Source organism: Euphorbia lathyris, chromosome 1 (assembly GCF_963576675.1).
Source record: "Euphorbia lathyris chromosome 1, ddEupLath1.1, whole genome shotgun sequence".
Taxonomy (NCBI): Eukaryota; Viridiplantae; Streptophyta; class Magnoliopsida; order Malpighiales; family Euphorbiaceae; genus Euphorbia; species Euphorbia lathyris.
Window position 1 is genome coordinate 42,005,263 of NC_088910.1, and position 26,455 is coordinate 42,031,717.

Consider the following 26,455-nt stretch of genomic DNA (forward strand, 5'->3'; position numbering starts at 1 on the left):
TGGCTCTTAAATCTTCCAAATCCCAGAAGGCTTCATCTTCCGAGGCCTCTCAAAATCCAATTGAGAAAGCGCTTGAAAAAGCTAAGCATGTGAACTTAAATATTTACTCTTAATATTCTACTATGATTGTTAAGGATCTGGTAAAGATAGCAGCTGATTATTTGAAACTGGAAAAAATGGTTGTCAGTTTGCCTTTTGAAACTCAGAAAGTCTTTGATCCGCCTCCAAATGCCTTGGGGGCATTTAAGCAATTTCTAAAGTGAGATATGAATTTCCCCTTGCCTTAAGGCTGAGTAGTTTCTCTGAATGAATATCCCTTATGCCCTTGCCAGATTCTCCAAATGTCTGGTTAGAACTACAACTACTTTGGTTCTGCACCACAAACGATATAGAGTTGTCCCATCTGGATGCGCTTCGACTTCGTCATCCCGCACCATAAATGGGATGTTCTCAGCCACGTGACTCAACATTTGATCATGAGTAAAGGTAAAGTGAAGACTGGTTATACAATAATGCATGTCTTGCTCATCATTAGTAAGATCAACCAAGTCACGAAAGCTATCTTTTTTCATCACGACCGAGTTCCAAGAGCTTTGAAAAGGGAAGTGAGCAAGATAGAGGAATGTCTCAGATATTTTCCCTCTTTCATCCCTGGGAAGACATATCCAGAACCAGCGAGGCTTGAACTTTTTGTTGCTGGAGGGTTTATCATTTACGAAGGAGGGCAAGTTGGTAGGAAGCTTAGAAACCCACAAAGACTCATTAGTTTCCCTCAAAGAAGGAGTCCAGATATGTCGAAACAAATGGCCCGTTAGCACAAAACCCAGATCCTTACAAACTTTAACTAAACCTATAAGGTCCAGCCAACCGTTCGGAGACAGTTGTGCAAAACATATTTCAAGCTCCCGCAAGACGTTCAGAACACAATTAGAAAAGGGCAGATGAACCTCGTTTTATAGAAAAAATCTCATAAAATCCCAACTGACCCTCAAGCGCCTTTGTTATCATTTGATCAATGGTTGGAACCCTGACTTCTAAATGTGCGAATTCAGGATACTTAGACACCAACGTAGCCAATATAAGATCATCAGCTGAGGAAGGTCAGGGTTCCTCGAATAGGGAATTCTAGGTTTCTTGAGTTCTTCATCCTCTTCATTTTTCTTTCCTCGAGGTTTGATCTTCTTACCCACATGAGGTTTTTTCCCTTTACCACTACACGAACTCACTCGAACCATTATGCAAAAGGAGGAGATAGAGAGAAAGTGGAAAAGAAAGAACTTATTTAATTAGGAAAATCGGCAACATTCTGAGTCAAGGAAGGCAACATAGAAATGAAAAGACTAAGGTCGAAAATCCAAAAACGGAAGAAAATGAGGAATGTGAAACGCAACAAGAAGAGAGAGTAAAAAATGCAGAGAAAAGGAAGAAAAAGAATGATAAAACGTTTAAGAAGGAAAACGAAAAAGACTCTAAGCCAAGTGGAAAGACTATCATCATTGAAGGAAACATCCTCATAAATAAGTCACAAAATGCACGAGATTCTAAATCAAGTTATTGAGAGACACGTTAGCCAAAACCAAAGCCTGAAGAAAGGCGAAATTATTACGACTTCAAAAACACGAGTCAAAGGGTTAAAGCACAAAAGGTCCTCCCGTGAATCAATTTTTACAAAATAAATCTCGAAAGAATGTCTAAAAGCTAAAGAAGATGGGGGACATCTGATATCATGCAAAATGACATCCCGCAGATAATGTTATTTCCGCCCTCTCTAAAGCTAAAAGACACGTGCAAATGGCCCAAATACAACGATAGCGACCCAAATACAATGATCGGAGCTCCGATCTCCAATTACATAGGAATCTTCTAGAATCCTACGAGAGAAAGGATTCCTTCCAGGATTCAGAATCCTCAAGGGATACAGAATCCTAAGTTCATAAGGACTCCTAACGAGGTGACAACCTTAACCTAAAAACCCTATAAATAGATAGGTATTGACACAAGATACAGTATGTTAACTACTATCTCATAACTAGTTGATACTCTTCATTCGGTCCTAATAAGAAATTGACTTAGGCATTAGAGTGGTTCGTCAGACTCTGGCAGTTCTGACCTACGTTACTCTTTTGAAGGTTATCAATAATGTCGGATTACTAAAACGCTTTGAACACATAAGCAGAATCAGGTAAACAGTTATCACAGTGTTAATGTTTATGAATAATTTCAAATGAGTTCCACTTGAGTTCCATCCAGTTTCACAAGAGGTGAAACTGGGTGAAACTGCATTGAAACCTGACGAAACTCAAGTATAATCCAAAAAAACATTGGAGTTAATGTTTCAGAATAGTTTCATTCAATTTTATATGAGCTTCATCCAAAATCAATTTCACATTAGCTTCATCGAATTTCAGAAGAGGTGAAACTAGGTGAAATCCACGTGATTCTTTTAAAACACATGTGGAAAACTTGTGTTAACGTTTTTTATAGTTTCAATTGGTTTTACATGAGTTTCATCTAGTTTCACTTCTTGTGAAACTCAACTGGAACTTCATTTCTTTTACGTATTTATGTTTTTGAAATTATAGTATATTGTTTATCCTTATCGTATTGAGCCTTGAATATGATCAAACAGTAGTAGTAATAAGATTAAAAACATAGAGATGTATTTGATAGAAACATAAGATTTTTTAATTTATTTCATTTTCAAAATCTAATTTGAAATTAGGATATAATGTATGTACGCGTTAAGTTCATATTAGGTTTGTTTTTTTTAATCTGATTTTAAATCAGGGTATATTAAACAGGGAAAAAAAATAAATTGCATTTAGTTTATCTAATTCGCAAGCATGTGAATGTGGTTTAAAATTTACAAATAAAAGTCGGTATATGTTATTTATAAAATAAAGTATTTTAAATTATATTGTTAAGTTCTGATTATAACTAAAAACATTTTTATCTTTTAGAAAAGTTATATTTATCCTAGAGCATATCTTTCCAAATCAAAATCATAAATAATATGATAGATATTTTTTATTCTTTTATTAATTTAATACTTTATGAACTAAATTAATTGTTCAAGTTCAATTTACACGACTGCAATTCAATTGGAGACCTATATTTTGTCAATATACAAATTTAATTTTTTGAAACGATAAAAGTTCTCTCGATTGTCATCAAAATTTAACAGTATAATTTCAAATATTTTATTTTGTAAAATAAACATATCACACATCTCAATTTACAAAATTTTAATTATAGGTATGTGTTTCAAAATGGGAAAAATACAAGGATTTTTTTATATATATAATTTGTCCTATTATATACGTGTTACGCCCTTAGTTCATGTTTTGAGAAGACAAAAATATTGAAAGAAGCATGAAGCATAAAAGAAATGATATATAAAAATGTTGGTTTTAGTTTTCTATTATTTTAGAAAAGTTTAATACCTTCCGAATTTAGACTTGTGACAATTAATCCCTTCAACTTATTTGGAACAAATAACCCCTCAAATTGCTTAATCGGAACAAATAACTATTCAAGTTACTTATTTAGAACAAATAACCCTAAACCTAAAAAAACATTCAACATAATATTAGATCAGAAATAAAAGTTTTCCAAAATATCAGTTGCTACATCTAACTAATCTATCGATACATTAACTAAAGCGCAAAAAAAAACTCTCGAAATCACAAATATTAACCTATTTGAAAGGTTATTTGTTCCAAATAAACAAGTGGTAAATTACATACGTGGTGTACAACTTTTACATGTTTTCACACTTTGGTATACAACCAAAATTTTTTCACACTAAAATGTACAACCTTTTGGTGACCTCACACTAAAGTGTACAGCCAGTAAAAATGACCGGTCAACGCAAGTCAACGCTGCCACATCAGCATTTTGACCACTTTAAAAGTCAAACATTCATACCTCTAATATGTAATTACTAAAATACCCCCACCCTTCCAAATTTAAAAAAATAGAATTCACCCCTCTCTCCTTTCAGTTTCTCTCTAACTCTTCTCTCTCTCACTCAACAACCGTTAGTCTCTGAAACTGCTTTCCATTTCTTTCACATGATTAACAAAACCACACTTCATTTTGACTGCTTATCATATTTGGGTGTATTCAAGTGCGTTCGAATTGTAAAGAATCCATATCAGTTACGCAAGTGACAAAAATAAGGAAAGAAAAAAGAAAAAGAAAAGGAAAGTAAGGAATCATTAATGGCAGGAAGGAGAAATTATATCCGCAGCCAATACTTGAATTGAAACTCATAAAGATAAACAAAAAAATTGCAAATTATGAAGCTGTAAAAGTAGTAAAAATATCCAATAATCAAATAAATAAAAACATGAAACAGAAGAAGTTAAATTGACCAGACCAGACCCTTCTTGAAGTTCAAAGTTGGAGGAAGGAAGAAGGGGAGAATAAAAGCATATATAATTAGCTATGTATGTATGTATGTATGCTTTTTTGTGTTGGATGAGAAGTTTGTAGTGGTGATGGCGTGGCGTTGATATAGAAAATGAATTCATTAATCATAAATAAATATTCTCTTTAATTTATGTGATGCAGCGACCATACACCTTCATCTCTCTTCTTTTTTCGCTCGCACTTAGAGAGAGAAGAGTTAGAGAGAGAAAGATGAGATACAGAAAATGAAGAAAGAGAGGGGTAGGTTTCTACTTTTTTTCAACTTAGAAGGGATAAGGGTATTTTAGTAATTTTATATTAGGAGTATGATTTTTTTTACTTTTAAAGTAGTCAAAATGCTGACTTGACAACGTTGACAGGTCATTTTTTACCGGCTGTACACTTTAGGTGTGAGGTCGCCAAAAGGTTGTACATTTTAGTGTGAAAAAAGTTTAGTTGTACACTAAAGTGTGAAAACAGGTAAAAGTTGTACACCACGTATCCATAAATAAGTTGAGGAAGTTAGTTGTCACAAGTCTAAGTTTGGGGTCAGTTTCAGTATCGGAACAACTTGGGGGCTAAGAAGGTATTAAGCCTTTTAGAAATTTTAAACCTATTTAGCAAAATAGCAATAGTTTTCATTTTATATACACTATTCATATACCCTGGTCCATATTTGGAGAAAATTTAGGTCAAAATCCGGCCCAAACCCTTGAGGTATCTACTCTCTAGTTCCTGCGTCTCTGCTGCAAAATTTCTGTTGAAACAGCCATGAATCGAACAAGAACATTCTTTTCAGCTCTTCGATTCTCCAATCCGCTCCTCTCGAATCCGATTCCGGTGAATCGCCGACTATTAACTCAGGTGACTCACTTCGCCCCTGTCTCTCCATATTTTCTCTTAGAGCAATCTCATACTTGTTATGTCGGTACCCATCAGAAGTTGTATTTTTCGTCAAAACCTAGCTCCATTGTACAGCTCTTATTGGTCAATGACTGGTCACCTGACTTAGAGACGGAGTTAGAAAACTCCAATCCTATATTGAACCATGAGACAATTATCTATATTTTGAAGAGGCTAGATAAAGAACCTCATAAGGCCTGGGATTTCTATAATTGGTTGTGTAAGAGAAACGAGTTTAAACCTAGTTCCCCTATGTATAGCTTACTTCTTAGAATATTGGTTAACAAGGATTCCATGAAGAATTTTTGGATCGCCTTGAGGAAAATGAAAGAACAAGGGTTTTACATTGATGAGGAAACTTATAAAACTATTTCGGCTATATTTATATCGGAGAAGATGAAAAGCGATGAGGTTGCTTTTAAGCATTTTTTTAATAGGATGGTAGAAGAGAATGCAATGGATAGTGTAGTCAAAAGTGTTGTTAATATAATTTTGGAAGCAGAGTGGAACAATGAGGTTGAGAAAGAGTTGGGGAATATGGGAATCTTGTTGAAAGATGATTTTGTGATTAGGGTACTGAAGGAGCTTAGGAATTATCCTGTGAAAGCATTGCAATTTTTTCGTTGGGTTTGTAAGAGTGAGGGTTATGAATGCAACACTCTTATATATAATGCAATGATGAGAGTTCTTGGTAGGGATGATTCAATTGAAGAGTTTTGGAGTGTCCTTGAGGAGATGAAAAATGCGGGTCATGAAATGGATATCGACACGTATATTAAAATTTCAAGGCAGTTTCAGAAAAGCAAGTTGATTGAGGATGCAGTGAAACTTTATGAATTTATGATGGATAGCCCGTTTAGGCCCTCGGTTCAAGATTGCAGCATGCTTTTGCGGAGCATTTCTGCAAGTGATGCCCCTGATTTAAGTTTGGTTAAAAGAGTTGTGAGCAAATATGAGGCAACTGGGAGTTCCCTCTCTAAGGCTGTTTATGACGGGATGCATAGGTGTTTGATAGGTGCAGGAAAGTTTGATGAAGCAGAACAAATTATAAAGGATATGAAAAATGCAGGACATGAGCCTGACAACATCATATATAGTCAACTGGTGCATGGACTTTGTAAAGCTATGAAATTGGAAGAAGCACGCGAAGTTGTGAACATAATGGAAGAATGTGGATGCGTCCCAGATATTAAGACATGGACCATATTGATTCAAGGGCATTGTGCTGCTAATCGAGTTGACATGGCCTTAATGTGCCTTGCCAAGATGATGGAGAAAAACTGTAATGTTGATGCTGATCTGTTGGATGTATTAATGAATGCTTTCCTGAGTGAAAGGAGGATAGATGGTGCATACACCTTGCTTGTAGAGATGGTAAACAAGGTTCATGTAAGACCTTGGCAAGCTACATTCAAACTTCTTATTGAAAAGCTTCTAGGCGAGAGAAAAATCGAGGAAGCTTTAAATCTTCTTCGGTTAATGAAGCAGCACAATTACCCTCCTTTCGCTGCGCCATTTGTTGCATATATATCAAAGTTTGGGACAGTGGAGGATGCTGCAGAGTTTTTGAAGGCATTGAGTGTGAAGGAATATCCTTCAACATCTGCTTATGTTAATGTCTTCAAATCATTCTTTAATGAAGGTAGGTTTTCTGAGGCCAAAGATCTGCTATATAAGTGCCCACATCATATTCGGAAACATCCACAAGTCGGTGAACTTTTTGGTTCTGCAAACACTGCAGATGCTACGGCTTGATGGGGTTTTGTTTGTTTGTTGTTGATGTCTTTTTTCAATTTATGTTGCAATAATCTTTTGTAGAAGGTTGGCTGAGCACTTTATCACAATTTAGGAGTCAAAATTTAATGAGGTTCTAATGTACAAAATTCCGAACAAATATTTCTTAACACCGTCTAAACTAGTGTCTACGAAGATCCTCTCTTATAAATTAGTATTAAGATAATTCTAAGCTTTTCCTTGTCCTTTTTCAAAAAATTTCTTTAATATCTTTTCTTCTAGTATTGTTCCAAGTTGTTTTTAGTCCGATGTGGTGGATTTTTTAGATATGATATCTGCTGGTTACCTTTTAGATGTGATGTTGTTTGATATGGTATATATATTGTAATATTCTTAGTTGTCAATATCTTTTTCATATCAGGTTGTTTCCGATAATAGGTCAATTAGGTTTTGTATTTGAAATTGTTTCTGTTGTAACTATCCTATCAGGTAGGATTCTATTTAAAGTGATTCAATACAACAACAATACTCAGGGGTGAATTGAGATATTTCATGGTATCAGAGTTTTAATCGATTTAACCACCTGCTATTCCGACCCTTCCTTCTGTTCTCCTCCAATTTTCTTATCTTCACCATGACTCAAAACGGTAGCAACGACACCACTGTTGCTAGCAACTCCATAACCCTCCCTCAAACACCTCCTTATGTTAGTATTTCTTTCGCCCTCACCCACAAATTAACCCCAAATAATTGTCCTGTGGAAAACACAGTTAATGCCGATTTTGAAAGGCTATAGATTAGCCGGAATATTGATTCGACGGTAGTTCAACCTACCCAAACCTTACCTACCGGTGCTGAAAATCTGGCTTATGGAGACTAGGAACAGTTGGACTAGCAAGTATTGAGTTGGATTGTGTCGTATTGCTCTGTGACTGTGTTACCCCAAATCGTTGGAGCTACAACTGTTTGTGCGGCATATCAGAAGCTAGTGAAAGCTTACTCCCCTGGATCGAGGTCTCAGATAAGAGAACTCAAACATCGTCTTCATAATCTCAAACGGGAGAATGACAATATCCCGTTTTATCTATTGACTGCAAAATCCATTTTTGATGAACTTGCTGCATTGCAGCATCAAATCTCGGATGAAGATATTGTAGAGGCAGTCATTGGCAGCCTAGGATCGACCTATATGCCATTTGTTGGTGCCCTAGAAGCATGATTGGAACTGGTGTGTTTTGATGACTTGATTGGCTTGTTACACAGTGAAGAAAGTCAATTGGCACGGGAAACTGTTCCACAATCGTTGTCTCCCTCTATCAATTTTTCGGCCAGAAATGGTGGAAGAGGAAGGGGTCGTGGGCGTTCTTATCCTAATCAGAATTACTCTCATCAATACAACAACAGTAACACTATTTCTGCTCCAGTGGATTCCTCTACTATTGTTTGTCACAACTGTCGTGGCCATGTACATATTTCTAAACATTGTCCGTCTCCAAGGTACAATCAGACAACCCGTAATATTAATCGACCCTAATCAAATCTTGCCGCTGCCTCTACCCCATCTCAGACAAACTGGTTAGTTGATTCGGGCGTTACTCATCGTATGAAGCAGTTGGTCGATGCTCATCGTCGTGAGATGGTTTTTGAAAAGGGTGATTTGGTTCTTATCAAGCCCTAGCCTTATAAACAATGCGTATTGGCTGATCAGGAGAGTCACAAGCTAACACAATGATATTTCGGCATGTTCACGGTCTTGGAGCGAATTGGTGTTGTTGCTTATCGCTTGGATTTACCAGATCATGCAAAAATACATAATGTCTTCCACGTCTCTCGTTTGAAGTTGTTTCATGGCGACTCTGCTGCTGTCTCTAATGAGTTACCGGTCAGTTCTGATTCACGCCCGGTTCCATTGGCAGTATGTGCCATTCACACTTCATCTATTGACTGTATGCTAGAGAAACAACTTTTGATTACGTGGGAAGGTACAACTTTGGGGGATGCAACTTTGGTCCTTTATGACACGTTCGTACGTTATTATCTAGTTTTCAACCTTAAGGACAATGTGCTTATTGAAGCAGGGGCAAATGATACGTCCATCGAAGATGTGCCAGAAACTTGGCATTCTACTCGGACTAGGAAAGTTCCTGCGTGGCATGATTCCTACATTAGTTAGGATATTGGATTTTATCTATTTATTTATTTAATTAATTAGTTATTATTCTTATTGGATTAGATTTAGTTTTCCTTATTTTATTAAGAATAGGTTAACTAGGCTATTTAAAGGCTTGCATTCATTACACACGAGTTTAAAAATCAAATTCACTTTGCACTTGTTAGAAAAGCGTTAAAGTGTTCATGATTATCTTCACCCAAAGACAATCTTGTCTGAACGATTTCCAAGTAGAGTCGTATCAATTACCCTCCAATGTAATTTTTTTTTCTTTTAAAATTTTAATTATGACCATCAATTATTTAAATTTTTAATACTTATGTTCCATAATAGATGTCTTTTAAGATTAAGAGACAAGAATTAGGAAATGTAATTAATTATAACTAAAAGATTTTGTTACTCTCGTATTAATCGCATCCATCAATTAATTTTTATCTATTTCCAAAAGTAAAAATGCAACTTTAATAGGGGTATATTTAGGAAAAGTCAATTAGTTTGCATGGATTGAATCAAAACGTCATGTATCATGGAAAAAAAATCTTTAGAAAAACATCTATTATGGAACACATGTGGTATATATTATTTATTTCATCAGTTATTCAAATATTTTTTGTAAATGAGAAAAATATAATATTAGGAATACTTATTCATTTCTTCAAAAAAAAAAAAAAACAAAAAAAAATACTTATTCATGAGTTAAAATAAAGAATAGTTATTCCACAAAAACATGGAATACACGTTCCATTCAAAATTTTCAACTAAATGTGGGAATATCTATTATATTTCTCCCTCATTCAATAATATATTTATTTAAAATAATAAATATTTGATGATTTTTGTAAAGGAAAAAAAAATCGAATTGATCAGGAGTTTAAATATATTTTTTCTTAGATAATTTAATATTGATTAATTGGTAGAATTTTATATGATTAATAAATTTGGAAAATCGTCCAAAAAATTGTAATTTATTAGGCAAAGAATTTAATATATAATAGCTAATTAAATGTAATTTAGTAAAATTTCTTTTTTTAGTGAGAAGGGAAGAAAAAAAACAAACAAACAAAAATCTAATCCGGGAAATTTAGTAAAATTTCTAATTTTTTTTATATAAGATATGTTACTAAAAATATTAAAATAATACAATTTTAAATTATTGTAGGATATATTATCAAATTAAAATAGATAAAGATAATAAAAAGATACTTAAAATTAAGTATATTATAATAAAGAATAAAATATATTATAATAAAGAATAAAATAGTTATAATTAATTTAATTTGTAAATTATGAAAAGTTAACTAGTACTAGTTTCATCATGGTTAGGCTATGCTTACTTTGTTTTTGATAAAGTAAGTCTTATTTTATTTTTAGAGTAAATTACATCCATGGCCATTGAACTTTATCCATTTTTATATTATGGCCATTGAACTTCATTTCTTCCCAGTATGGCCACTGAACTTTACACTTTTTAACATCGATGGCCACTCAACCTTAACTAACTTCTCAAAATGACCGTTAACGATCGTTAATGACCTCAAATTGAAAATATTCAAGAATTAAAGTTGTTCAGAACGACATTTACCATGAAACTATATTTTTTATTTTCCAAAATCACATTTTTTGGAGCTTTCTCTCTCTAAAAATTTACTTTTTCTCTCCTAACAAAACAACACCTAAATGACCTCAAAACGAAATTTTTTAAGAATTAAAGTTCCTTAGAATATTATTAACGTTTTGGATTTTTTATTTTTAGCCGTCAACGGTCGTTTTGAGGCGTTGGGTGGCCACCATTGTTAAAAAATGTAAAGTTCAGTGTCCGTACCGGGAAGAAATGAAGTTCAGTGGCCATAATATGAAAATGGGTAAAGTTTAGTGGCCATAGACATAATTTACCTTTTGTTTGTACCACCGTTTGATGAGTTTATTTTGTTAAAGTCCACCATTAAACACCGTTTCATTATATTATATTATATATATAATATAGATCTAATATTGGTAGAAAAGATATATGAAAATGTGGTATTTTATTCATTTTCAGTATTTTTTTTTTTTTTGACAACATTCATTTTCAGTATTTAATATGTTTGTTATTTTGGATAGAAATTTTTGTTTAGATACATTAAAAATCCGAATTGTGCAAGTGAAGTCTGGCTCATACATGGTGAAAGCAATTGTAGGCTTGCATTAGGTCAAATTCCGGCCAGAAGTAGGGATCGTTTAACCCTTGAGATGTCGCAGGAAAAAATCCCAACCCTGGGATCGTTAATTGTTAAATCCTTGAGATACCAATTTTTTTGTGATTCTGCAAAATGAAAAGCCATGAATCGAACAGGGACAATCTTTTCAGCTCTTAGATTCTCCAATTCGCTCCTTTCGAGTCGCATTCCAGTGACTCGGCAACTATTAACTCAGGTAACTCACTTCTCCCCCCTCTCTCAGCATTCGCATACTTCTTACTGTTTTGATACCCATCAGAAGCTGTACTTTTCGTCAAAACCCAGCACTCTTGTACAGTTGTTGCTGGTCAATGATTGGTCTACTGAGTTAGAGACGCAGTTAGAAAACTCCAATCCTATTTTGACCCATGAGACAGTTATTTATGTTTTGAGAAACCTAGGTAAAGATCCTCATCAGGCTTGGCATTTCTTTAATTGGGTGAGTAAGCGAGATGACTTTAAACCGAGTTCCCCTCTCTATAGCTTATTGCTTAGAATATTGGCTAACAATTATTCCTGGAAGTATTTTGGGATTACCTTAAGGAAAATGAAAGAACAAGGGTTTTATATTGGTGAGGATACTTATTTTACTATTCTGCTTATTTTGAAAAAGGAGTATATGCATTGTGATGCGATTGCTTTTAAGCATTTTTTTAATAGGATGCTTGAAGTGAATGCCATGGATAGTGTAGTGAAAAGTGTAGTTACTGTTATTTTGGGGACAGAGTGGGACAATGAGGTTGAGAAACAATTGGGGGACATGGGAATCTTGTTGACAGATAATTTTGTGATTAGGGTACTGAAGAGGCTTAGAGATTATCCTGCGAAAGCTTTGCAATTTTTTTATTGGATTTGTAAGGATGAGGCTTATGAATGCAACGCTGTTACATATAATGAAATGGTGAGATTTCTTGCTAGGAATGATTCAGTTGGAGAGTTTTGGAGTGTTGTTGAGGAGATGAAAAATGCTGGTCATGAAATGGATATGGACACTTACATTAAAATTTCAAGGCAGTTTCAGAAAAACAAGTTGATTGAGGATGCAGTGAAACTTTATGAATTTATGATGGATGGCCCATTTAAGCCCTCTGTTCAAGATTGCTGCTGGCTTTTGCGGAGCATTTCTGCATGTGATGCCCCAGATTTGAGTTTGGTTAAAAGAGTTGTGAGCAAATGTGAGGTAACAGGGAGTTCCCTTTCTAAGGCTGTTTATGATGGAATCCACAGGTGTCTGACAAGTGCAGGAAACTTTGATGAAGCAGAACATATTAGGAAGAATATGAAAAATGCAGGATATGAGCCTGACAACATCACATACAATCAACAGGTGTTCGGACTTTGTAAAGCTAAGAAATTGGAAGAAGCATACAGGTTTTTTAATGAAATGGAGGCACATGGATGTGTCCCGGATATTAAGACGTGGACCGTGCTGATTCAAGGGCATTGTGCTGCTAAACAAATCGATATGGCTTTAAGGTGCTTTGCCAAGATGAGGAAGAAAAATGTTAAAGCTGATGCTGGTCTATTGGATATATTGATAAATGCTTTGCTTGGTGAAAAGAGGATAGATGATGCATACACACTGCTTGTTGAGATGGTTAGGAAAGCACGTTTAAGACCTTGGTCCGCTACATACGGACTTCTTACTAAAAAGCTTCTGGGTGCAAGGAAAATTGAACAGGCCTTTAGTCTTCTTCGCTTAATGAAGCAGTCAAATCTGACAAATGAGTTTCTTGTTGAGCCATTTGTTGAATGTTTGTCCAAGTTTGGGACAGTAGAGGATGCTGCATATTTTTTGAAGGTATGGAGTGGGAAGGAACGTCCTTCAACTTTTGCTTACCTTCATCTCTTTCGATCATTCTTTGAGGAAGGTAGGCATTCTGAGGCGAAAGATCTGCTCTACAAGTGCCCACGTCATATTGTGGAACATCCAAATATCAGTGAACTTTTTGATTCTGCAAAAAATGGAGATGCTGCTTCTTGATTAATGGTTCTTATTGTTTGGGATGTGCATTTCATAAAACAAATGTTTCTTTTATTGTAGGAAAATAGGAAATCGGTATCATGCTCTTCAATTGCGATGGGTATCATCAATATTGGAGCAGCAGCCATAGTAACAATTGTTGCAGCTTCTGTGAGTTGTGCTTCCACAATTGGATCCTCCTTTTGTCAAGAAAACCATATTCTTCTACAACTCATATTACTCACTCCATCTGATTGTACTTTATTAGTTTTGCAATTAGTTATAAGTTATAACCCAACATCACATGTCATTTGAAATTTGCAAAATTTGTGTTAGATTTTTCTCTTATGATAGGAAGATCTATCTGAACAATTTTCTTTTTATAGCTTTCTCTTTGATCTGTGACATCGTAGAAAAATATCATTTAGTTTAGAAATTTTTACGTTGAAACTGTTATTTAGTTAATGGGTAAATTACACCCATGGCCACTGAACTATACCCATTTTCACATTGTGGCCATTGAACTTCAATAATATGATCATATGATCTATACATACAACAACAACAACAACAACAACAAAGCCTTAGTCCCGAAATGATTCGGGGTCGGCTAACATGAACCATCATATAAAACCGTGAAAATCAAGTCGTGTCAGCGACACAGATTCGCTCCCTCCACTCCGTCCTATACATAACAAAACAAAAATAAAAAAGAAACAGGATGATCATTTCTCTCTCATCTTTCTTTTTCTGATCACCCAAATCTTGATTAAAAGCACATTCTCTTGGTTTTTCTAATCAACTACGACTTTCTCAGAATCTTAATATCTTCATCTGTCTTTTCAAAGATTTAATCGACGTTTCAAACATATCTAGTGGTCTATTTCTCTGCGCCTTCTTCTTCTTTGTTCTTACTCTCTACTTCTTGCCCCCCTCCTCCTCCTCCTATTTCTTTTTCTGATCATCCATTTCACCCAAATCTTGATTCAGAACCACATTCTCTTCGTTTTGCTCATCAACTAGGACTTTCTGAGAATTTTATTTTCATGATAATACACAAACATGTAGCAATCTTCAACCTCACATCCCCATTTCATGGTATTTTAATGGTGTTAGAGTGAGAAAGGAGAGTGAAGGAAGAAAAGATGAATAAGGGTAAAATGGGTATTTTAGGATTTAGAAGGGAAAAGGAGAGAGAAAGAACAGGTAAAAAATGAGAGTCAAAGGTCAAAAGTGATGGTTAACGGTTACAGTGGCTACCGGTGTAACAAAGTGTAAAGTTCAATGGACATACCAGGAAGAATTGAAGTTCAATGGCCACAATGTGAAAATGGGTATAGTTCAGTGGCCATGTGTGTAATTTACCCCTACATTAATGAAGAGATGTAATCAATCCTATGGAAACCCTGTGGAATGAGGTTAAATAGAAACTTGTGGGATTATTTTACGGATACTGCAAGAAGCTAAAGGTGTTTTGATGAGTTTGAAGTTTAAACAGATGGTACATTCAACCATTTCATATAACAATACTTTCATGTAATAAAACGTAATTGCTTCTACAAACATTGATGCTGCTGTGTAACTGACAGGTACTCGATATCCCTTTTTTTGTACTAATCATTTTCTCTTCTGCCTATCGATTCAACATGAATCTCATTCTAAAACTGATATCCCCTTTTTCTTTTCTTTCATTTTGGGTGGGGGGATTAGGATTGGATATATCTTTTACAATTTACATAGTAAGAAGTCATTCATGAAGCTCGGAACCCTCGCCGGCCGTGTCCACCATTGTTGACAAGAACTCACTAGGATCACAGCTATATGGGTTTGAAAGAGCTGCATGTGCCAAGAATGGAAGTTTCCTTAATGATCTTCCACTTAGGCCCTGTAGGCAACAAGAAACACAGTTACACAGTCGTTTATATTAAATTTTATCAGTTCATTACAGTAATGAAGAATTTCCACTCCTCACCTCACATGCTTCTGCAGCTTCAAGCAATTTTTTACATAAATTTACTGCTGTCTTAGTTTCTTGCACATCACCTCCATTCAGTTTCTCTTTCATGGTTGAATAAGTTGGAAGTATTAGAACATCAGAGTCCTGCAAAGCTTAAACCTTCATCACATTAATGGAAAGGAAAAAGCTTATTGCAATTGGGGAAAGTCTCAATTTCATTAGGATGCAGATTCATATCTAAAGACTATATAGTGGGCACTTGTGTGCAAACATGCAAAAGATAAGATTGTCTAACTTCTACCTCTTTGGTCCCTACTAGATTATTCCAACTATTTGGTAATTGTACCAGATTTGGAGGAATTAAGATTGAGTGGACAAGCATAGAGGTGTTGATAGTCAATCATTGCTTATTGGATTAAAATACCAATTCAGTCCAATTAAGGTTGTAAATAACCGTGTTTTGGTTTGGATTGGTTTTTGTAATTAATGTAAACCCAACCCCAATAGTCTACCCATTTAATGTATAGTCTGCTGATACATAACTTAGGCTGCTTAGTCTACCCATTTAATGTATAGGCTGCTTGTAGGGTAAAGGTGTCTCCTAGGCTGTATATATATGTGTGTGCATGGAATGAGAAAAGTGTAGAAATACCAAAACACAAATTACATGGTATCAGAGCCTAAGGTTCTGTGGAAATTTGCTTGTTTGTTTTCTGGGTAGTATTTCCCAGGGTTTGTGAAAATTTTGTTCTGGGTAGTTTTCCCAGGGTTAGTATCAGTGAAGAGCTTCGGTCTCTTGGTTATATTTTTTGGTACATCAGTTTATCTCACCACCCATCCCATTCCTCCTCTCCTCCTCCGATCGGCGCTCCTGCGAATTCCGGCCACCATCTGACCAGCGCGTGGGCCTCACGCGCCTCCGCCCTCATTCACAGCAATCATCACGCGCCGGCGCGTGGCTTCTCCTTCTCGGTAACGGTCTACTTCTCCGGCGTCGGAATAAAAATTCCGGCCATTCCTGGTGCTCGCCTGTGTCAGGGAAGTTATCCTCTGAACCTGCCCCCCTTCTATTCTTCAACTGTGTTGCGTAACTTTAGTTTTTAGGTTTCTCTACTGCTCCAATTTTACATTTATTGGTGCTGCTGTTATTATTTAAAAAAAAAAAAAAAAGAATAAAAACAGTGAAAGAAAGAAAGCAAAAAAAAAAAAAACAAATCTCTTAAAAAAAAGAATATATATATATATATATTTCATCTAGTTTTATGGCAGGAGGAATTGAAAAGCAAATTGTGACTGCATTTACCTTAGGGTCCTCTAAAATTACGGATAGAAAATTAATTGGGAGTCAAAATTACGTCTGTAAGGATGGCGTAACAGTTTCTGGTACATTGTCTTCTGACACAGCCGCCTTGGTAAGTACTGCTGGTCCAGGTCGCAAAAGTGGAGACAGTATTCTTCCTAGTGGCAACCGTAGCTCCCCTCGTACTTGTTATCACTGTGGGGGAGAAGGGCATGTTAAGGGAAATTGCTGGAAATTACATGGTAAACTGCGTCAATACTCGGAACAGAATGCCCCCAGGAGATCGGCAAATACTGCAGCTCACGGTGGCATCGTACCAACCCCTTCCTTTGTCACCATTTCTGTAGATGAGTATGCTCGGTTTCAGCAGCTTTCTGCAACTTATGCTGCAGCACAACCATCAACCTTCACCTCCGTTTTAGTTGATACAGGTAATCATGATGCATGTCTATCCACCTCCTCTCGTAGTTGGGTTATTGACTCTGGTGCTACAGACCATATGACCGGCAACACAGGTATCCTTTCTTCTTTTCAACATGTGACCAATTTGCCGTCTGTTATGTTAGCTAATGGCTCAAGTGCTTCTGTAATTGGACAAGGGACAGCTTACCCAACATCTACTCTTCCTTTATCATCTGTTTTATGTTTACCCCAATTTCCTCTAAACTTATTATCTGCCAGCCAACTTACCAAGACTTTTAACTGTTGTGTTGTTTTTTATCCTACCCATTGTCTATTTCAGGATCTTGGGACGAAGCAAATTATTGGTAGAGGGAACCTGGTGAATGGATTGTATGTCCTTGATTCAACTTATCAACAGGTGCCAAGATCCATTGCCTGCACAAGCGCGTCTCTTTTACAACTTCATTGTCAATTTGGTCATCCGTCTTTGCCAATTTTGCTCAAATTATGTCCTAGTCTTCCGCGTGATTCTACTCTAGAATGTGAAGCTTGTCAGTTTGCTAAGCATCATAGAGTTTCGTATCCTCCGCGACTCAATAAACGTGTCGAGTCTCCCTTTTATTTGGTGCATACTGATGTATGGGGTCCGTGTCCTGTTGTGTCCAAACTTGGTTTCCGTTATTTTGTCACCTTTGTTGATGATTATTCTCGTGTCACTTGGCTTTATCCAATGAAATGTCGTTCAGAATTATTTACTATCTTTTATGCCTTTCGTGCTGAGATTCACACACAATTCAACAAATCTATTTGTATTTTGCGAAGTGACAATGCTAAAGAATATGTATCTAATACATTCCAATCATATCTTTCTCAACACGGTATTATTCATCAGACTTCTTGCATCGTTACCCCTCAGCAAAATGGTGTTGCTGAACGTAAGAACCGTCACTTATTAGAAGTTGCTCGTGCACTGTTGTTTCATATGCAGGTTCCTAAAGTTTTTTGGACAGATGCGGTGTCCACTGCCTGTTTTCTCATCAACCGTATGCCCTATTCAGTCCTCAACGGTCAGATTCCATACTCCCTTCTTTTTCCCTCATCCTCTTTATTTCCACTCGCACCACGTGTCTTTGGATGTGCTTGTTTTGTTCAAGACATGCGCCCACAAGTCTCCAAACTTGATTCCAAATCAATCAAGTGTATCTTTGTAGGTTATTCTCGGTCTCAAAAAGGGTATCGTTGCTACTCTCCTTCTTTGGGTCGTTATTTGGTATCTGCTGATGTTACCTTTTTTGAAAGCACTTCTTTCTTTAGTCGTGAATCAACTCCTTCTGTTACTGTGACAAGTCCTACTAATGATGATTATCTTGTTTACACTGTCAGTGAGCAGGTGGTTTCTGTTCCTTCTCGTCCGACTATCCGTCACGTTTATTCTCGACGCACAAATCCCTCAAGTACTGCACCTCCCGGAGCTCCAGTTGCCAGTGTTCCCCCTCCTGTTTCGTCTCCAGATCCTTCACCATCGCCCGATCCTAGTCTTGAACTTCTTATCGCTCTCCGAAAAGGTACCCGCCAATGCACTTACCCCATTTCTTCATTTGTATGTTATGATGCGTTATCACCCTCCTCCAAGTCTTTTATAGCCTCTTTAGATTCGGTTGCTGTTCCTTCCTCTCTTTCTGAAGCATTGGCTCATCCTGGCTGGCTTCAAGCAATGAAAGACGAAATTCATGCCCTTGAACAGAATCATACTTGGGATCTTGTGTCTCTTCCACCTCAGAAGCGTGCTATTGGTTGCAAATGGGTGTTCACTGTCAAATTCAACCCCGATGGTTCTGTTGCTCGTTTGAAAGCTCGTTTGGTTGCAAAAGGTTATGCTCAGACTTATGGCATCGACTATTTAGAGACATTTTCCCCTGTTGCCAAACTCTCCTCCGTTCGATTGTTCGTTTCTTTGGCTGCTACTTACAACTGGCCGCTTTATCAACTTGATGTCAAGAATGCTTTTTTGAATGGTGATCTACGCGAGGAAGTTTACATAGAGCAACCTACTGGTTTTGTTGCTCAGGGGGAGTCTGGGAAAGTTTGCAGGTTACGCAGGTCCTTGTATGGATTGAAGCAATCTCCTCGTGCCTAGTTTGGACGATTCAGTGCTGCTGTCATTGAATTTGGTCTTCGTCGAAGTGCATATGATCATTCTGTGTTCTACTCATCATCTGGTTCTGGGTGCATTTTACTAGTAGTATATGTTGATGACATTGTAATTACTGGAAATAATGAAACTGGCATTATAAAATTGAAAGAATTCCTCGGTACTTGTTTTTAGGACAATTGAAATATTTTCTGGGGATTGAAGTTTGCCGAAGCCGTAAAGGGATTTACCTCACTCAGAGAAAATATTGTCTAGATGTGTTAAGTGACACTGGTTTGATTGAGGCAAAGACTTGTGATGCACCTATGATACCAAATGGGAAGCTGAAGACCGACGATGGAGATTTACTACCGAATCCTGAAAGATATAGACGAATCGTTGGAAAATTGAACTATCTTACAATCACTCGTCCTGATATTTCCTTTGCGGTAAGTGTTGTAAGCCAGTTCATGTCGTCTCCAAGAACTTCACACTGGGATGTTGTTAGTCATATTCTGAAATACCTAAAAGGAACTCCGGGGCGTGGTATACTATATCAAAATCATGGTCATCACACTGTTGAAGGATTTACAGATGCAGATTACGCAGGAGATCTTACAGATAGGCGTTCTACTACGGGTTATTGTGTATTTGTCGGAGGCAACCTAGTATCTTGGAAAAGTAAAAAGCAGAGTGTTGTATCTAGATCCAGTGTAGAATCTGAGTACAGGGCTATGGCACAAACTACGTGTGAACTTGTATGGCTACGCAACCTTTTTGGTGAGATTGGATTTGCTCAGACGAAACCCATGAAGTTATGGTGTGATAATGAAGCAGCTATCTACATCGCTAATAATCCTGTATTCAATGAAAGGACAAAACACATAGAAGTTGACTGCCACTTTACTCGAGAAAAGCTAGAAGATGGCACAATCACAACATCACATGTCAGAACAGGGGGACAATTGGCAGATGTGTTTACCAAGGCATTACCGGGTAATCGGGTTAACTATATATGTAACAAGCTGGGCATGATTAATATCTATGCTCCAGCTTGAGGGGGAGTGTAATTAATGTAAACCCAACCCCAATAGTCTATCCATTTAAACTTAGGCTGCTTAGTCTACCCATTTAATGTATAGGCTGCTTGTAGGGTAAAGGTGTCTCCTAGGCTGTATATATATGTGTGTGCATGGAATGAGAAAAGTGTAGAAATACCAAAACACAAATTACAGTTTTTAACAACCAATCAATAAGGGCCAAATTTAACCTAACGTTTCAAGATTAAATAATTCAATCAATTTTATTCAAATCCAAACCAAATCTAATTTATTCAGTATATCAAATTTAGGAAGAAAAAAAAACAAGAAAAAGCAGTTAAAAACGAAAAAACACCAAAGAAAAAAGAAAAACTTGAGACAAAGGAAATAACAAAAAAAAAAACAGAAAAAAAAGCAAAGGAAAAACCTGGAAAAATTGTGAAAAATAGAAAAAACATTAAAAATAACGGTAAACTGAAAAACGAATTTTTTTTGTATTTATCTCATTAAACTAATTGGATCCATTAACTATTTTTCAGGTTTAAAAAATTATAATTATATATTAGTTCAATAGATGTAACCAAATCGGTTCGTTCAAGTAAAAGTCGAACAAACAATTCATTCAAAAGATGAATTTCAATTAAGTTTATTTCGATATTGAATTGCAATGTCAATATAGTATATGCAATGCAGACATTGAACTACAATACTTTTGGTCAATTAGTTTAATGGGATAAATAAAAATTTAGATCTGCGGATAAATACCAAAAAAAAATTGTTTTTCTTGTTTTTTTTTTTTATGTTTTTCAATTTTTTTACGTTTTCGTTATTCACATTTTACCGTTTTTTCCTTTTTTTTTTCTGTTTTTTTCCAGTTTTCAAGAATTACTTATTGTGTTATTTCTCCATCCATTAAAATCTCACCTTTTCTTTTCAAAGGGTTTAGTTTGGATTGGTTAATAACTGACAAAACCAAAGGGCCCTTATACGGTTCCCCATTTTTTTGTGCGCTACCTAACCCTGGCTAGAAGCACAGGCTCAGGTCTCGAATCATGAAATAAATTTACTGGTTTTGTTAAAACCAATCCTATAGAATAAATAAATTAGTGATTAGATTTTTTAGATTGGATTGGTTAGTTTTTTTAACACCTCTAGGTAGGCATATGAAGTTCAGAATCATAATTCATAATGTTATATAATAGGTGAGGTCAAAGTATTGCTACCTGGCTACTTGATATGATTCCGGTTCGTATAAGCTCTTGTAAGCAGGACCTTAGAATTTCATAACGAGCTTGAAGAGTTGGAGGACCAACATATGCTTTGATATCAGCTCGATCAACAAACGCAATATCTGAAACACAAACATTAAAGACATACATCTTAGCAGTACATATGGAATGAACAGATGATAACTCATTAGAGGAATTACTATTAGGGTAAATTAGAATTTTTTAATGAAAAAAAATACATATGAAAGGTAAATCTGCGATATAGAAGTTCTGAATGATGGGCCCGGTGTCTAAATTCCATTAGAAATGAAGTGTTTCTATAAAATCATAGTATTCCACAGGACTAAATAATCATTAAAGCCAATAGCTCAGTAAATCAAGAGTAAGGGCTACAGAAGCATTGTCTAATGAGGCAGCGGACTATATCCAAGAAAGTCCATGAGAAAATGAGTCGACTTTCAATAAATAATGCCTATAGAAAAAATAAATCTGCACCATGATATACAAAGAACCTATGCTTGCATCTAGAGGAAATAGGAAAAATAAGGATCATATACCAAGAAACTTATTAGCATTGCCAAGAAAAGTCACATCATACAAAATGGAAGGGGAAGAACCCTGAGTTCACGTAAGCACACAAGAGAATTTTTTTTGAACTGAGACGGATCATAGACTTACCAATAGCAGCTGTTATATTTGAGGTAGTCAAAATGATTACGTTTGGTGAGGATTTCAATTTGTCCATCTGGGTTAGTAATGCATTGACAACCTGAAACATATTTCAAGGTGCACTAAGCGGTAAACTGAGCAGGAAAATAAAATTACCCTAGACATTTATGCAGCAGAAACCGAAATTAGTTTATGAGGTAAAGTGGCATACTCGGATAGAATCAGAAGGCTCAGAACCAGATAAAGCAGCCTTTCTTGCGGCGGCAAGGCTTTCAACTTCATCTGCAGCATCAATAACTTAAGATATTACATGCTAGAAGGAGAGAAAAAGAGTGATAAACAAGAAATAAAAGTAACAATAGTTCTCTCACCAATCAAAACAAATACCAGAGTGTTTTCTTCCTCCACCATTTCTTGAATCTTCTGGAAAAGTTTTGCAACCTGATGCAATAATGCGATAAACACCTTTTTAATTTAATGACTTACCAAGAACTAAAGTTTATAAGAGTATATGCATGATTAAAGATAAGTTGGCATGCTTTGAGCTGTCACATGGATAAACACAAGATCGAAATTTCACAGATCTTACACTATTTGTATTAGCACAAAATGACACAGAATAATATAGCAAGGTAATTTCTTTTTTACGAATGAAAATTTTAATAATTTCAAATCCATGTGGAATAAATATTCACTCTAGAATCTAGAATGATTTATGAGCCTATGAAAAGCAGCGTAGTACACATTGATTCTGAAGATTGATGAAGGCAACCACTGGTAAAGATAGATCAGAACTGTTTACGAAAATAGCAGAGAGCCGAAAACGTACCAGCTTGCCACTTTCAGAGAACCATTTGCTAAATAAAGAATGGGCATTAACTTCAATCAATTGGCTTTGATGATATCTGATAAAAGAGAAAGTGAGAACAAAATTAATATATATATATATATATATATATATATATATGTAAACCAGTTTGGTATAAACTATATCATCACATTCATTTATTGATTTATTAGGAAACTTGACCATCCATAAATGAAGATATAAACCAACCTGGAGTTAAATCGTATTGATAGTTTTTGAGCCAATGCTTTACATAAAGATGTTTTCCCTGTCCCTGGAGGTCCATGTAAAAGTATAATGCTGCCATGATGGATAAACTATTTAAGTTAACATTCTGAACTGCAACTTCAATGGTGGAAACAGCAATATATGATATTTATTCTTATATTTGCAGCTTTTAAATCCTGCCTTAGAAGACAATAAATCTGGCTTATGAGTTGCCAGATATCTAAAATGTATCCTGTATTAACGGCAATCCTGGTGCTTTTGAAGAACTTTTAGCCAACTAAAAACAAAGTTCATCAATTCTCCTCTAACTCATAAGGTAGACATTTCATTTGCAATAAAAAGCAAGTGAATGATCATTCTACAATAGAGGCACATCAGATGATGATATAAATCTGCAAAAATCCACAAGCATAAGCTGTATTCCAAATTATTGGAGAGTTTGAAAAGCATTTCCAGAAAAAATACCTTAATATTTTAGCCTTTGAATTACCTCTCAAAAGTTAAATCCTAGAGAAAAGTATCTCCATGCAAGTTTTTGATTTCTGCTCACGTTTTCAAAATGAATATAGAAAGCTGGAGCACCAACATACTAACTTACGAGCCTTAAAATCAGCAAAATTTGAATGGTGCACAAACCAACTTGCACAATTTGTCAACCCAAAAATAAATAACCAAAAAAAGACAAGGAAATTCTATGGCAACCTTTCCAAGAGCCCAACTGTTGCTCAATACATATTTAAGTTTAAGCGACATGCAAATGCAAATGTCCGACGGAATTTACCAATATCTCCTTACCGATTCCATGACACAAGGAAAGGATCTACACCTTTCTCTGTGAAGAGCAGTGCACTTGCTGCATAACGTAATAACCTTTGCTTGAGACCAGATTCATAGATTAGACTGCAACATTAGATAATTTATTCATTCGTCACTGCATCAACTGAATTAGATAATCAAGAAAAAGGCAAAAAGTGCAAACAAACCTCTCCCACATGCCATCAAATTCCTTCGCAGGAAGAATCCATTCGCTGAAGCTAGAAAGTTGACCATCCCCACTTAAATCTTCACATGGTCCTTCCTCACTAAGCTGACAAAAAAACAGTCAAGACACATTTAAAGTTCAGAAACTATGCAATACGACCCAACAAAAAAAAAATGAAGGCACCACATCGTTAGGCAACATGAGAGGCAAAAACATAAGACGGAAAAGCCATAGTGTGTCATCTTATTGAATCTAATGATTGGTAATTAGCAAAATGAGCAGAAAAACTGTCACCTGAAACACATGTACAACAGGTCTGACTTGCCAGAACAAAAGAACGTCGTGGTTCTTTGACCATTCATCTGCAAAACAAATCAACAAGCTATTAATGGATTCCTATCGATATTAACAAAGCATTTTGTTTCCATTTGATTTCAACACAAACTCATAAAAGATTCAACTGAGCTGATTGTTTTAAACATTAGCAAACCGAAAAGGTTATTCCTTTTGTAAGCAAAAGCTAGAGAAAGCAAATGAATACCTGTATCACAAATATGGATTCTTTGTACATTTTCTGCAAGATAGGGATCATCAACTGGCACTGGAATAGGTCCATCAGCATAGCTTAAACTCCTCTTTTCAAGCATTCTGATTACAGTAAACAAAGAAGCCAACCAAGAGTCAATTAATAAACACTAGAAACACATAAAACCAGCAAAGAAGAATATAAAAGAAAAAAAAATGAAGAAGATAACTAGCACCACGGTAACAAAATGGTAAAGTTAAGCAACAATCTTAGAACGATGACCAATGAGTAAAAATTATCGTATCAAATTGACACGAACAAAGGAGTACCTTTCAACAGCAAAGCGGACATCTTCAACGCGAGCTGTGCTGGAGGATTTTAGGCAAACTTCAACTAAAAAAATTCAAAATTAAATAAATAGGCGCACAATCGAGCAATGAAAGGAAACGTGAAATTGGGACTTTAACGTCAAATCTGAGTCTGTAATGAACAGGTAAAAAACTTCTGAGTAGGTACCTGAAACGAGAAACTTGTCCTGGGGAAAAATGGGAGGAGGGGTTGGTAGCGGTTCAATGCCGTTGTGTTGTGGAATAGGAGTTTCAATGGGGATTTGCGTAGAGACTTCCATAGGAGTGGTCATTTGGTGGAAAAGTTGGGATCATATGCAGTGATGTGGGATGCCGGAAATGTAATTCGACCGGAGTTGGGAGAAAGAGCAAACCCTAAAAACAGGTAGTATTATTTTTGCTTTTTGAAACTCAGGCGGGAAAAAGGTGAGAGAGTAGAGTAGGACAACCTCCCTTGGTGTGTGGTATACCATCTCAAATTCTCAACCCTGGACCGGACCCATCTTAGTTAATTAATTTCAGTAAAAAAACAAACTGGCATGCAAGTTTTAAGAAAAATAAAAAATAAATTTACTTAATCCCGTATTCCTATTTACCGTCCTCAAATTGCTAATTACCATTCCCTATCGGATAATTTTACCTTTTTCATATTTTTTTCAAGGGTTAATTACAAAAAACTACCATGTGGTTTGGCCGATTTGCGATGTGATACCTGTGGTATTTTTTTTTTTACAAACACAACCTCATGGTTGTCACCGTTATACAAATAAAGGAAACGGCCCAAATTCTGTTAAATCACAGAGGCAATTTGGGAAAGATAAATTTTGACTTTTTTCTTCTTCTTAATTCTTGGGTTGACTTCATCTTCTTCCTCTCTTCTCCTTCGTTCTTCCATTTCCTCTTCTTCTTCCTCCATTTCCTCATCTTCTTCTTTCTTTCTTTAATTCTTCTTCCTCCATTTTTTCCTCCTCTTCCTTTCTTTTCTTCTTTTTTTTTTCTTCTCTTCATCTTCCATTTTATGTTTTACCCTTGTAATGTTCATATATTGAAGAAGAACGGCAGCCTATGATGGAGATGGAAGATTGTTGGCGATTTGGCCGTAGTTTATCCCAATTCCATTACTCTGTATTCTCACTAATGAATCTGAAACAAATAAAGAATTTCACAGAAGCATTTAATCAAACATCATCAAGACGCAATAAATTTGCAACTCAAAACACAAAACTCACCATTAAAACACACAAAATTACAAGAATCATGCTCAAATAGCAAGAAACTCTCAATCATGAACATCTGAAAACAAAAAATAACAAACTCCCAAGCTTTTTGTTTCAACTTCCATGGCGGAATCCAAAAGAAAACATAGAAAATTAGAACAAACTTGAAATAGAGAGAATG

At 35.8% G+C, this 26,455-nt stretch overlaps 3 protein-coding genes across 3 annotated transcripts; 2 read left to right on the plus strand and 1 right to left on the minus strand.

Moving 5' to 3' along the window:
- Positions 1–5,087: 5,087 nt before the first annotated feature.
- LOC136229830 (pentatricopeptide repeat-containing protein At3g48250, chloroplastic-like) lies at positions 5,088–7,285 on the plus strand. The gene has a single exon (XM_066018717.1). The coding sequence runs from the start codon at positions 5,185–5,187 to the stop codon at positions 7,069–7,071; it is 1,887 nt and encodes a 628-aa protein (XP_065874789.1). The 5' UTR covers positions 5,088–5,184; the 3' UTR covers positions 7,072–7,285.
- Positions 7,286–11,262: 3,977 nt separating this feature from the next.
- Positions 11,263–13,646, plus strand: LOC136229839 (pentatricopeptide repeat-containing protein At3g48250, chloroplastic-like). Its single transcript, XM_066018724.1, has one exon. It carries the CDS (start codon positions 11,540–11,542, stop codon positions 13,418–13,420), a length of 1,881 nt encoding a protein of 626 aa, XP_065874796.1. The 5' UTR covers positions 11,263–11,539; the 3' UTR covers positions 13,421–13,646.
- A 1,223-nt stretch (positions 13,647–14,869) lies between these two features.
- LOC136229847 (pachytene checkpoint protein 2 homolog) lies at positions 14,870–25,513 on the minus strand. Its single transcript, XM_066018730.1, has 14 exons — positions 25,227–25,513; positions 25,040–25,103; positions 24,726–24,832; positions 24,479–24,546; positions 24,186–24,289; positions 23,998–24,102; positions 23,185–23,274; positions 22,957–23,032; positions 22,499–22,568; positions 22,339–22,409; positions 22,137–22,227; positions 21,453–21,580; positions 15,372–15,500; positions 14,870–15,284 (listed from the first exon to the last, which is right to left on the minus strand). The coding sequence occupies exons 1-14, from the start codon at positions 25,348–25,350 to the stop codon at positions 15,147–15,149; spliced, it is 1,365 nt and encodes a 454-aa protein (XP_065874802.1). The 5' UTR covers positions 25,351–25,513; the 3' UTR covers positions 14,870–15,146.
- Between the last annotated feature and the right edge of the window lie 942 nt (positions 25,514–26,455).

Bases quoted from the DNA above. Each gene is read 5' to 3' on its own strand.
- LOC136229839 (XM_066018724.1), top strand. From the start codon at position 11,540: ATGAATCGAACAGGGACAATCTTTTCAGCTCTTAGATTCTCCAATTCG.
- LOC136229847 (XM_066018730.1), bottom strand. From the start codon at position 25,350: ATGACCACTCCTATGGAAGTCTCTACGCAAATCCCCATTGAAACTCCT. The intron at 23,275-23,997 runs GTAAGGAGATAT...CCATCATGGCAG, and splicing joins TTCCTTGTGTCATGGAATCG to CATTATACTTTTACATGGAC. The intron at 23,033-23,184 runs GTTGGTTTATAT...CTCTTTTATCAG, and splicing joins TCAATACGATTTAACTCCAG to ATATCATCAAAGCCAATTGA.
- LOC136229830 (XM_066018717.1), top strand. From the start codon at position 5,185: ATGAATCGAACAAGAACATTCTTTTCAGCTCTTCGATTCTCCAATCCG.